Source organism: Podarcis tiliguerta (genome assembly GCF_965153285.1).
Source record: "Podarcis tiliguerta genome assembly, chromosome: 6".
Classification (NCBI taxonomy): domain Eukaryota; kingdom Metazoa; phylum Chordata; class Lepidosauria; order Squamata; family Lacertidae; genus Podarcis; species Podarcis tiliguerta.
In genome coordinates this window covers 40,391,883-40,405,339 of record NC_139539.1, presented here as the reverse complement: position 1 = coordinate 40,405,339, position 13,457 = coordinate 40,391,883, and the positions used below count along the sequence as shown (strand labels likewise).

At 41.4% G+C, this 13,457-nt stretch overlaps 1 protein-coding gene across 1 annotated transcript in view; it reads right to left on the bottom strand.

The window, feature by feature from the left end:
• The window catches only part of DSTYK (dual serine/threonine and tyrosine protein kinase), a 37,703-nt gene that overhangs the window by 6,012 nt on the left and 18,234 nt on the right, over positions 1 to 13,457 (bottom strand). The window contains exons 3-12 of the mRNA XM_083444299.1: positions 8,247 to 8,910; positions 7,276 to 7,511; positions 6,890 to 6,973; positions 5,970 to 6,146; positions 4,614 to 4,743; positions 4,228 to 4,384; positions 3,547 to 3,679; positions 2,268 to 2,381; positions 1,311 to 1,425; positions 63 to 197 (exon numbers count right to left, since the gene is read on the bottom strand). Coding sequence (XP_083300425.1) covers positions 63 to 197; positions 1,311 to 1,425; positions 2,268 to 2,381; positions 3,547 to 3,679; positions 4,228 to 4,384; positions 4,614 to 4,743; positions 5,970 to 6,146; positions 6,890 to 6,973; positions 7,276 to 7,511; positions 8,247 to 8,910 — 1,945 coding nt within the window. The remainder of the gene's footprint in view (positions 1 to 62; positions 198 to 1,310; positions 1,426 to 2,267; positions 2,382 to 3,546; positions 3,680 to 4,227; positions 4,385 to 4,613; positions 4,744 to 5,969; positions 6,147 to 6,889; positions 6,974 to 7,275; positions 7,512 to 8,246; positions 8,911 to 13,457) is intronic.

Below are 13,457 nucleotides of genomic sequence, written 5' to 3'. Positions count from 1 at the left end.
GATTAGGAACTTTAGATATAGTCTCCATCCCTTCACAACACTGCATTGTGTGTTATGCCTACCTCTTCGTACATTGTTCCAAAGATGGTCCTTGCTTGCACATCTCTCAAAAGCCTCTGGTAACTTGACTTGACCCGAACAGATGTACCAGAACAAGATGCCAAATGCATATACATCCACAGAATTATCATATTTCCCTGTGGCAGATGAGCAAGAGATACTGGTTGAAGACTAGAAAGCATAAGATTGTTGTCAGGAAAATAGCAGGACACTGGGTCACTGGGGACTCCAACACAACTTAGAGCTTAGTTAAAGCAACTTTATTTTCGGCAACGATACTACTCTTAAATGCTCCTGCTTGGGACAAAAGCACACTCAAATGCTCTTCCCACACAAGTCCACTGGATCAAGTCAGGCGCCACCATGCCTTTGATGCTCTGATGTTTATCCTGGAGCCTGATGACAGTGACAGTTCCTTCTCATCTGATCTTGTGGACTCATATGGGAAGAATATTAAGATGTTCTTCAGGGGTGTGGCACTCGCCATACAGCTACACAATACAGTGGGAGTTAGCTACACAGTTTGTGGAGAGGAGAAAGGGATATCCTATCGCTAGCACTGAATTAAATCATTTCCTACATGTGCCCCATAACAACCACCAAGGATCAATACCAAGGGCACCTTTAGTTATTACATTTGTGTCAGTTCAACCATATGAGCACAAAGAGGTATTCTCTGTGGCCATCCCCACCAAATTAGGGAAAATTCCCCCTCCAGGTAGACTTGCTGAAGTCCAAGTGTGAGCACTTTTTGGAAGCTTTGTAAGAGCTGTTTGGGCTTCATGGTTTGAGCCGGTCTTTTAGAGTGATGCTATTTTACTCTGGCTTGCTAAGGGTTTATGTTGATTGTCCACATCCACCCTGGGTCTTCATAATGAGGCAGGTTATAGAATAGAGGGCCCTGCATAGCTAATCCTTTAACAAAAATAAAATTCTAACAGGACAGAAGTATCAAAGCATTCATTTGGGACAAGAGAGATTCAAAGGTAAGAATTAATTTATCTAAGGGTATTTTGATCTGCAATCCAACATCTACCTGTTTCTTCATTGGTAATAACCCACACAGTTCAATGTGTCGTATCTCCTTGAAAGTATACTCCTCCCCTCCCTGAGGATACATGCATGTATCTGCCAAACTTCCTGGCAGAAGAATCCCTCTAACTGTACACATGTAGTTTTGTCATCTTAAGGGAACAGACCTCAAATTCTTCATGGCTAACAGTCCATAGGAAGATCTATGATAAGTTTACCTGTGAAGAGTTCAGGAGCCATATGGATAGGGGTCCCAACAATACTGCCGGACATCATTGCCTCAGGTTTGCAGAATCCCAGGTCTGTGATTTTAGCTCTACTGTTTTTATCAAGCTGTAAAGGATACAAACTACTCAAACCCAAGCCTCAAAACTTATCAAAAGAGACCAGCATGCCATCACTGTAGTACAAGTGTCTTCTACAAACAATCCCAGCTAGCACATCATTAATGTATTTGCTGAACCAAGCTGAAGTTCATTATCTAGCCGAGCACAAAAATAATCACCAATTCCTTACTTTGTTTTTTCTTATAATTTTGTGTTACCTGATGCTGGCCTGGAGATTCCTAGCTAACGGCCACAGATACACCTAATCCTTTATGAAACGGTAACAGTGTAAAAGTAGTCCTCTAAACTAACTGCCATCACCACATCTTGTGGAAATGAAAGTCTGAACAGAAGAAGGGTATATTAGCCTTCTGATCATTCAAAGGATCAGAAAAGATAGCTCTTTGTTACTCCAGTCAATTTTACTCTGGCTGAGCTCCCTTTAGATATGCCTCAGTTTCTGATCTTTCCCCTGGGTTTAGCTGTGATCGGGTATGGTTGTCTTTTCTTTATAAGGAAATTGGTCCAGTCATATGAAAACCTAGATATTATTGAGTTTTTTGTTCAGCACTTGAGCCTGTCTTTTTGGGCAGCACCATTGTCCTTCGGTGTTCTATATACAGCAAAGTACAGGCTTTGTGCTTCACAATGGCAGCGATCAATTTTGCTCGTGCCTTTCCCCCCCCCCCCGCCCCCCTTTTGAAAAAAGTGCTTTTTACATTTTTAAGAAGTTATAAAGCAGAGATACAATTCCAAGGAATGGTTTTAACGAGGCCATTATTTATGTACTCATGTCTTGTTCCATTTTAGCAAAGAGAATGATGCTCGAGGCAAAAAGCTGTCCCTTACCAATACATTTTTAAGTTTGATGTCTCTGTGAACGAGCCCCTGGCTGTGAAGAAATCGAATCCCTTCTACCACATCCAAGGCAATCTGCAATCTTATCTCCAATGTCAACTCAGCCTGAGGGGAAAGTGGGGGGAAAACCTTATTATCAATCCCTTAATGGGATTCACATCTATGGTTATTAGGCAGTGCTTCTTGCCTAAGATGAAGCAACTCCAACAAAACAGATCCTTTAACATTGTTTCTTCCTTAAACAAGCGGGTCAGAGAGTAGTTCTGCTGCTATTGTGTTAATCCGTTCCACTGAAGCATACAGTTCTAGTCCCACAATGGTAGCCAGGATCAGGTGTTGTGTGCACTCTCTCACTCTCTCTAATGAAATATATAACAATATAAAAAAATGCCTTTACAGTTGTACTTGTGATCAAACCATCAACCCTAGATTTTACCTGCTGCTAACCAAAAATGTAGTAGGGCTGAGGTTGGGAGGTGAAGAAGAGACCATATGAACTACCAATAGTCAGGAACAATGTGAAGGGAGCATAGCTGCCAAAATTTTAAAGCCAAATTATCAGAACATACTAGAATACTAAACTTATCAACTTATCTATGGATAGGCAGTTCACTGCCCAAGGCAGTAGCTTCTGTATTCTCTAGAGACTCAAAGAATGCAAAAGTATATTAGCTTGTAAGTTAAAAGAGGGGGGGGGGGGGAAACCTAGCACAGCCCAAAGAGGACTGAGCATCCTTAGTAGCTTTCCAGAGCTATGGAATAGTGAAGATGTCATGGTTTGGGGGAGCAGGGGAAAGAGAAAATTGACTTGGTTGGACCTTTAACAACTTATAGTAGCCACAGTGGCAGTTTGGGTACATGAGTAAACCCCTCCTCATTGCAATACACAGGCTTCAGGAGGCAAAAGGAAATATGCTATTGCCTTTTATAATTCTAAAGTCTTCGCCACCCTATAATATAAGAATATAGGGCTAACCCAAGTGCTTTATAACACAGTTGGGGAATATTTCAGGTGGGTAGGAAACAAAAAGCCTGCAAAAACCTCTCCTCCCACAAGAACCCTAGAGTCTTGCAAGGCTTGTGTTCCATGCTGGCTAGAGGCGTGAAGAGGAGTACTTGTGTTATGAGTTGGGGATACTCTGCAACTTTTTATTAGCTCCACTGATTCAAGTATAATGAAAAGCACACTTGTGCATAGAAATGAAAAGCTACCAGAGATGAACAAATATTTACACTGTCCATTTTCCATTTAATTGTTTTAATTCCTCACCTTTAATCCTGTATAGAGGTCTCTGTGCAATTGTTCCATTATCAGTAAAACAGCAATGCTGGAACCTCCACCATACCCATAATCTATCACTGATCCATGAAGATCTACCAACCGCTCATGCTTTGGTAAAGATCTGGAGAAAGATGCAGCACAAAAGTCAAGAATAATGGATTTATGTCTTCTAAGGAGATAAGGCATTTTCCCCCAGTCCCCTGTTCTACGAAAACATACAAGGCACACACCATTATTTCCAAATGACTATTCATGTTAACAGAATAACTGTGCAAGCTAGATACGCAATAGAAACGTGCAGTTTCAAGATATAGCAAGTCCCAACTGCTGCACTTCCTAGGTGTTTTTGAACTGCAACCTTCCTCATCCCAGGCCATTTACCATGCTAGCTGAGGCTGATGGGAGTTGTAGCCAATCATCGAGAGGGTGCCATATTGGAGAAGGATGACATAGGCAACCTAATTCTTCAGAGTATGAAGACAAGTATCAACTCAACATTGTTATTTTATATTGTCATGGTTTCAATTAAGGTGGTTCCAAATAGCCCTTTGTGCATACATGAGAGGAATTTTGTGTCAGTCATCGGACTCTGTCAAACCACTGCTACAAAATATAGTTAAGCTGCCAGGTTAATGTATGTTCATTACGGAAGAGCTTAATGCCACCTACCTCATATAGTGAAACTCAAGTGCAAGGTCATTCCAGTGCTTCTCATCTGGTGGAACAACAGATTTGAGGGCACAAGGGAAGTGGCCCCCCCAGGCATTGCACAAGTACACCACTCCATACTGCCCTCGGCCCAGCTCACGGCCTAGCTTTGGTTTACCTGAAATATAAGCACCTGCTTGTTAACTTGTTTTCTCTTTTTATTTTTAGCCAATTATTTTTTTCTGATTTCCCATAATTTTTATTGTCAACGTGTTTTCTATGTCCCTCCCCAGTAGCATTCATTCCCTCAGTGTGTCTGGAACAGTACAGAACAAGTCTCATTGTTTCATAAGAAAATTCTGGAAAGTCATCAATAAAATGAGATGTGCAGACAAGGCACTGCTCACCATGTAACAAAACATCCTGTAAGGACCTGCTTTCCAGGGAGAGGCGGGCAAGCCGAGGGGCATGGTCTTTTCGCACCTTCAACCAAAGATCTTCTGTCTTCTCCAGCCTGCCCGAGTGGCCAGCCTCTAGCTAACAAAACATAAGGCCAAATTTAAGTAAGGTTTTGGTGTCCTGCTGGTCACACCTAGAACTGAATTTCCAAAACCGGTTCCCCTATTTCTTCTTTGCTAAAGAATGAAACAGGTTCTCAGTTTAAATGTTTGTTTTGTAGAATATTCATTTCCATGGATTATAGAATCACAGAATTCTAGAGCCGGAAGGGACCACAAGGGGCATCTAGTCCAACCCCCTGCAGTGCATGAATCTTTTTGCCCCAAACACCTGCATATTCATGTGATGATAGCCCATGGAGAATGTGCTAGGACATATTCTCTTTCTAAGCTGCTCTTCTGGGGAAAAGGCAAATAACATTTTTTTCCTTGTGAATAAAACCTCTATAAACTACATGGATGGAATGCTGTGATAAATGTTCCCTTTGCGAAGCATTTCGGCTTGCTAGATGAAACAATTTCCCCCTCTCCTCCTTTCACACACTGTTCTGTGGGTTCCCCAAACCCCGCAGAACCAATTTCAGAGGGTGTAAGGATGCACAGGAGGATTGGGGAGGAAAGCCTTATCGCACTAGTGGAAGCCGTTAGGTAAAGAGCTCATTAGGAGAATCCTGCCCTAAGATTTTCAGGTCACGTTATTTGAATATATTGCCCAACGTGGGGCTTGAACTCACAACCCTGAGATTAAGAGTCTCGTGTTCTACCAACGGAGCTATCCACAGCCCTTGTGTTGCCTCATTAGTTTAGCAAAACTATATAAAAAGGTGCAGTTTCCCATCAACAGAGGTTTATAGTACCTAGGAAGGCAGAGAAAAGGCAGCACTCTCGACTTCTCCATAGGTTTTAGAGACCACTACTATAGCTAGCTTACTTAGTTCTTTAAAGCTCAACATGACACCGCCAAAAAAGGCACATTCTCAGGCACTTTTGTGAGCTGGAGAATGAACCCTATTGTGTGGACAGTTCCACCTCTATCACCACTAAAATGCCCCTAGAAGAAGCAATTGCAATAATGACCCAATGGTCCTCCAGTCCCATAGAACAAGAACTGCTAGTGCTTTTATAGCCATTTTTGCCCGTCTTAAGAAGTCAGAAGAAACAGCAGAGCACCTGTGTGGCTTCTGCTTCTTCTTCCTTTTTTTAGTGGCAAGGAGTAGAGAGAGGATAGGCAGGCAATTGCCAATTATTTGAAAAATGGTTAAGTTTCATCTAAAGAGAACTGCGATGAACAACAATCCAACTGACCTGTCGCAGGGAAGCTGCAAAAGCATCATGAGAAATGTAGAGTCTTGTTCGGAACTGGCTACAGATGCTCTTGGCCAGCCTTGATGCGCTGAGACTCTCAATAGCATCCTGAGCTACTTTCCTTTTCCACTCTGTGGTGATAGCTGGTGGGCTCACCCAAGTAATCCGCTGTATTATCTAATAAGACATATGTCTCATTGTCAAAACTCAAGCATTAAAAAGTCTACTTTCAGTTTCACCTGCCCAAGGTAGGGCATGTGATGGTATTTCTTCTCTCCCCAGCAACTTGCCATGTGCCCCCCAAACCTTCACAGGAGGGTTGTGAGAGAAGAATAGAAACAGCACACCCAGTTGTGTAAGTAAATTTCTGCTGTGCAAGCAGGTAGACATCATTAGATGTCACCCACCATACAGGCCAAATAATAGGAAAATCAGAATAATGGGGAATGAGCGAATGAGAATACAAGTTGTTTGTTTGCAACTGTGGTATGGGTATCTGGGTGATATTGCAGCATTTTTACCACATTCTTCACTGAAAATGCTCCCAAAGCCACTGACATTCAGTCAGTTTAAACAGGATGGCCTGCAGGTTTATAAAAACAAACCAGCATACATAAAAATATACATCATGCAAGGAAAAAGGAAGAGGAAAGGAGGAGGAAAAAAGCAAAACCATGTGCCAATTCTTAAACAGTAGTTCTTGTAATGACCAACTAGAATGGAGATTCTTTATGGAGCTGGAATTTCAGCAGAGCTGATAGAATAAGCCCTGCTTATTCCAGCTTGCTGGAATGGCTGCTAACATGTCAGTTGAGGGAGAGAGAGACTCAAAGGATGGTACAGACAAAGGCAGATCTACCAAAGATAAGGTCCCATTACAGTTACTAGGAGAGAGCTTTCACTATCAGAATATTTAATACCTGCTTGATTTGTTCCCATAGCATTCTAGATACTGTTGAACCGGAGTGAAAGGTGATCTCAACATTGTAGGCTGCATTCAGTATCTATAAGCAGAAAATATATAAAATAAGCCACTGAAAACTGAAGGAATTGCTTATTTGGTAGATTAAGCAAACTAATATAATACCTTAAAAGCAAGTGTCTTCATTTGTAATCTGGAAGAATTGCAATGAGCTCAAATTCTTTCCTTAAATTGCAACTTAAAGCAAAAATCTGTTTGGCGCCATAACACAAAAGATATCAAATTATTTTACCAATTCACTTTGTCACCACTGATTACAGGCTACAGCCAACATTCTAGAAACTGATCTGCAATACCAGGTCAGTAATTTTGTGCTACTTTTACCTGCTTTAGATAGTTGCTTGTGATATGTACTGTAACATCTTGCTGAGATTTCTCCAGACTCTTCAGACATCTTTCCAGAGTTCCCACAAAGCTCTCCCGCAGATAGTCCACAGAATTTATCAACTTGTTGGCAACTGCTTGGTTTAACCGTGATATTATCAGTTCTTGGATTTGCTTAATGCAACATTTAACATCTCTGGAACTAATAGGCTCTCCATTTTCAGGAACTATAATATCTAGAGGGAACAGAAGGAAATCCAAGATTGAAAAGAAGCATAATTTCACAATTCTAGCATATTAGCAGCCACCCAGAACTAGTGTAAAGTAAATTTAATGACTAAAGTGCAATGAAAGCCTCACTAGCTGGACTGGATTGGTTCTGAAATATTGCAATAAATTAATCACTTTGATCCTTTGATGTCAATGGGGAGCTAAGCATTGGCTTTCCAATTTAGTTCAGTGACAAGATATAATCTTATACCATGTACCTGGGAATAAGCCCCACTGAATGCAACAGGATTCACCTCTGAGTAGAAATATATAAAATTGTGCTGTTTTAAGTGTTTATACCCAGGTTGGGTCACACTTTTGATTACAGTTATAAAACTGTATTCAAGAGATGTTTACAAGCTTTTAAGACAATCAAATCTTGTTCACTTGGATACAAATATCTGCAAAGTTTGACATTTTAGATAAACACATTACGCTACTCTATGCTGACATTCTTTACAGATTGGGGGGGGGGGGGAGAAATCTGATGAAGAATTTCACTATACAACGGCTTGCTCCGAGTTGAAGTGCATGCATGCAGCAGGTGAAAGAAGTTGAAAACAGAGGTAGCTGACCCACAGCCTCCAGTTCTTGCTGGACTAAACCCCTCATCATCTCTGACCACTGGCCATGCTGACTAATACTGATAGGAGTTGGAGTCCAACAACATTTTTAAGGCTTTTGGTTTTTCCGGAAATTACCTTTGAATTCCATATTAGCAGCATCTTCCAGCAGTTCTTCTTTCATGTTATTGAGAGTCTCAATGATCATGTCCTTCATCTCCTCTTGTTTGCGGTTAGCTATGAGCATCAGAGATTCATACAGCTCGTTCTCTTTTTTCCGTGTGTACTCTAGACGCTTTGGAGTGATCTGAAGGTCTCGTTGCATATCAAAGGCCTGGTTGATGAAAATGTCCAGGCAACGGCAGTGCACTAGGTTCAAGACGGTCGCTGCATCCACCAAGCGCTGCTGCAGCACCTGCCTGGAGAAAGTGCTAAGAAGACGGATCTTATCCGATTGTTCCACCAGCATGCTCTGGGCTTTGGCATCAGAGCTGGGAGCTCCACAGCTGCAATGGTTCGTACTAAGGTAGCCTAAATCCAGCAGCTGCCGGTAAAGGGACGACTTTTCATTCTCCGCATTCTGAGGGGATATCAGTTCAGCACCCAAATTTGGCACTTTGAAAAAGAAGACGGGCAGAGAGAATTTCTCTTTCATCTCCTGCAGTTCATTCACATCCAGCGTGGAGAGTTCTGCCTCACTGATAGCAAACGTGATGACTGGAAGGAAATGGTTCACGTATTCTCCCAAAGTGACTTCGGCTGACTGGAATCCCCGACAAGGAGCTACCACAATGTCCACTTCCTATAGGCAGCAAAAGCAATAGGATTTTAACATTAAGGCTGTAGCAACCTGAGCTTTGCAGGTGACACTCCACCCATTCTTCATCTACAGCAAGAAACCTCCCCTACCAGCATTCAAGTGGAATTGGAGAAAGACACAAACCACTTACATATTTCCTTTTGTTTTTAATGAAGAAATTCAGAAAATGCTTCTAAATGAGAAGAAGAAAAAATAATGTTTTCAGGGCTGCCTTTCCCAAATCTAGTGCCCTCAATATGTTTTGGACTCCCAGATCTCATGGCCAATCATCAGGGATAGTAAATTACATAACCCAAAAACAGTTGGAGGGCACTTGGGTCAGTAAGACGGTTTGGGGGCAATTTTTAAAACCCTATGTGCAAAAGGCCCTTTTTTCATTCCTATGGGTTTTATCTTTTGTTTTTTAAACAAGTGTAAGCACAGTATAGTAGGAAATACCACTCCACCCCCACCCACCCCCTGGCAATGTACACAGAGCAAACAGGAAACCAGCAACAAGAATGTGACCTAATTCTTCTAGAATAGTGGTTCCCAACTGGCAGTCCCTGGACCCCTGGGAGTCTGCATAACCTACCCAGGTGGTCTGTGGCACCACCCACATAACAAAAACTATCACACAGATACAAAAACTTTCAAAAGTAGGAGGGTCCATGGTTTGGCTTTTGAAAAACGGGGTCCACAGTACTTAGCCAATCGGGAACTACTGCCTAGAAGGCTATCCAGCGAAGCAACTGATCAGTGTTTTATACTCTCAGTGTGCCAGATAGTTAGGCCTAGATTTTAATGAGGCCATAAACCTGCATATATTCTACAACTCTACACCACTTCAGACTGCAGGATACAGGCACATAATGGAAGGCTTTTCCGCAACACAGTCTCCCAAACATCTACTTTTCTAAACAGAGGGAAGTTTCTGTACAGAGAAGCATCAGTCTAAGCAGTCATGTGCATTCTGAACTGGTACAACTGTGACATAGGTTTATGGTTATGGAAATTTAACAAGGCAGATGATGTGGTAAAGCCAAGAGAAAAATTAAGAGATATTTAAGTGAGAATTAGGCCTTAGCCCCTCCTTGAATTCAAGCACTTGCCAAGTCTATAACCTTTGAAATCCCCTCCGATGACTCCCATTCAATTAAGCTCTTTACACCATGCATTTGATATTCTGTAAATTGCCTTGTGCTCCTTTGATCCAGATATTTTTTATAAGTACCTGAACAGTTAAATGCTGTAATAGCTTCTGAGATACCCTTCCTGAGTCAGTTAATATCTGCTTGAGCTTTAAGATATACAGTATTATTTTACATCAGACCCAGCAATTCATTATACACAATCCTAGGCACACTCAGCACCTCCAATATGCTTCCCAGAAGAAACCAGGAGCATGTTAGGTATTTTTCTAGCTTGTTACAGCGTCTAATTTGAAGTATGTTTGATATTCTGGATAGAGAGCCAAGTAATAATAAATATGTTAAAAATAAGATCTATGCTATCAGTTATACACAAATTATGTCAGTTATGGCCAAGTATCCATAAGTACACATTTGTACAAAATTGACATCCTTGTGCCCTAAATGTCCTTCTGAAGGAACTGCTGCTTTAAATATCATCATCACTTCTTAGGCCAGCCTTGCAGCCTTAAATTACCATTATGGAAACTTAACTAGGCAGATGAATTGGTAAAGGCATAAGGAAAATCAAGAGGCATCTTAGAGGGAAAGTTGTTTTAAGCACTCATTAATCTTTTCAATATCAATTAAACAACAAACGTTTAGATTCCCACACAAAACTGCCAAAGCTGTAGCCAAGGCATGAGCAAGATCTGTCAACAGCTGACAGAAGAATTATGATAAAAGTTATAAAGCCACTACTAATTCACTACTAGGCTTAATTTTAATAAAAAAAAATCCTAGCAAGTTTCAGCTATTCCATGTATCGCTAGATCCTCCCAAATTCCCTTTCTGTTACTCCCAAAACAAACATTTAACATTGGTTTGCCTGTTATGACTGTCATGGGACTCCCAAGCATGGAAACACAAAAACTGATGTGGTCAGACAAGAGTGCAAGTTAAAGAGTAAAATTGGATGTGCAAATCAACATTCAGCATGCGAGATGACTCACGCTGATGGCAGTAAACAAAGGAGGAAACCAATGCTGTCTCTAGGAGACATAAAGGAGAGAAAAGTTAGAAAAGATATGTCTCAACTAATAAGAACAACTAATCTTGCTTAGGCAACAGTTAATGCCTTGCTGCTGGGTATTTTTCTGCTAGATAGCCTTTATCTGTGATTTCCTTCTAGTGTCTGCAGCTCCTCACAGAAGGCAGCAGAGATGTTATGCAAGAAGGTTCACCTTCAACAATAAACCCTCCAAGCTGGAAGCTCATTTTTGCAACTGACCTCTTTGATTTCCTTCATTTCACTGAAGGGAAGTACGTCAATAATCACATTTAAACATGATTTCGAGGTATCAAATTCAGTATGTATAATAATAATAATAATAATAATAATAATAATAATTTTTTATACCCCGCCCTCCCCAGCCAAGGCCAGGCTCAGAGCGGCTTACAAGCAATAATAAAAACAAGTTGAATGATTACAACTTAAAAACAAAATTAAAATAAAACTTTAAAATATTGAAACATTAAAATATTAAAACGTAGCCTCATCGCAGGAGGAGAAGGAAAGGAAAAAAGAAAGAGAGGGAGGGAATCAAACTGGCTCCAAGCCAAAGGCCAGGCGGAACAACTCTGTCTTACAGGCCCTGTGGAAAGAAATCAGATCCTGCAGGGCCCTGGTCTCATGAGGCAGAGCGTTCCACCAAGCTGGAGCCAGAGTTGAAAAGGCCCTGGGCTCTGGTTGAAGCCAATCTAGCTTCCTTAGGGCCCGGGACCACTAGGGTGTTGCTATTTATGGACCTTGAGGCTCTCCGTGGGGCATATCGGGAGAGGCGGTCCCGTAGGTACGAGGGTCCTAGGCTGTGAAGGGCTTTAAAGGTCAAAAGCAGCACCTTAAATCTGACCCTGTACTCTACCGGGAGCCAGTGCAGTTAACTTTTTTAAAAAAATTCAATGTTTAGGCATGCGGCAGTGGCTTCAGAGGAAAATAATAATCTCTAGGGCTACAACGCTTAATAGATTAAAAAATAATCAGAGACTAAATCAAAGATGCCTGATTAATCAAGCAATTTATATTTAAACACAATGTCTATAGAGCAGCATTCAATTAGCTCATTCTGTAAGTGAACAAATTTCTTCTTGCTCAATGGAACTTCTCTTTCCCCTTCCTGCATGTTCCCCACTGAGCAAATCCATTCTGCAGGGTTGGAGAAACCCCTAGAACAGGTTTAGAGGGCACACAGAAGGTAGCTGTTGAGTCAAATGCCCCCAAATTGTTAAAAATAATAATATTAATCATTTTGAGCTAAAATCGTCAGAGCTAAAACCTTTGACAGACTTAAAGATAAAACATGCAATCCTGGTAGTCTAATTCTTTAAAGCAAAATGTTCAAAAGTCCGTTATTCCATTTTGGTCTTGATGCCTGCCAAACGTAATTTCCTTAGCGCAATGTTTCAATCATTTCATCTTACTCTAGATAGGTCAGCCTTACTTCATGATTCTATGCCCATGACATTCTTCCTGTATGCATGAATCTCTCACACATCTTTGTGCACATGTATACATATTTAGAAACAGCAGCTGGATAGTCTGCCTCCCAATAGTCGATTGGTCAGTCCACAACTCATAATAGGCAAGGAAGATTCACATTTGTATTGACTGGGTAAAACTAGTTCCTTCCTCTTCCAAGAGAATCCAATGTATGCATGGATGTCCAGCGACCAAGCTAATACAGTGGTACCTTGGGTTACATGCGCTTCAGGTTACAGATGCTTCAGATTACAGACTCCGCTAACCCAGAATAGTACCTCGGGTTAAGAACTTTGCTTCAGGATGAGACAGAAATTGCGTGGCGGAGCAGCAGCGGCAGCGGGAGTCCCCGTTAGCTAAAGTGGTGCTTCAGATTAAGAACAGTTTCAGGTTAAGAACAGACCTCCGGAACGAATTAAGTACTTAACCCGAGGTACCACTGTACTCAGCTGGTTTCACTCTGCTGAGTGCTGAAATGACGCAAAAAAGAGAGGAAGACAGGGCTATTCGGAAACAGTAGAAATGTATGCTGTGCGACTAACACATGGACAGGAGAAGGCACAAGGCTCAGCCCATAGCAAAACAAAAAGTGCCTGGGGTTGAGGCTTGGCTTTTGCATCTTGAAGCAGCACACAGCAAAGGCCATTAGAAGAGAACACAGAAAGTGCAGTGTGCTTGCTCTCATTCCATTTTCTCTTGTAATTTACTTATTCTCCTTATTCCGTGCAAGCTTTAAGCTTTCCTTTGAGTCAAAACTTTCTATTAATTGGGTCCTGCATTCTTAAGGTGTAAGAAACAGATCTGGCCAGCTGAAGTACAAGGGGGTGTCCCAACTCACCATAGGAGCAATGATCCATTCCAGTTCTTTGCAGATATCCTGA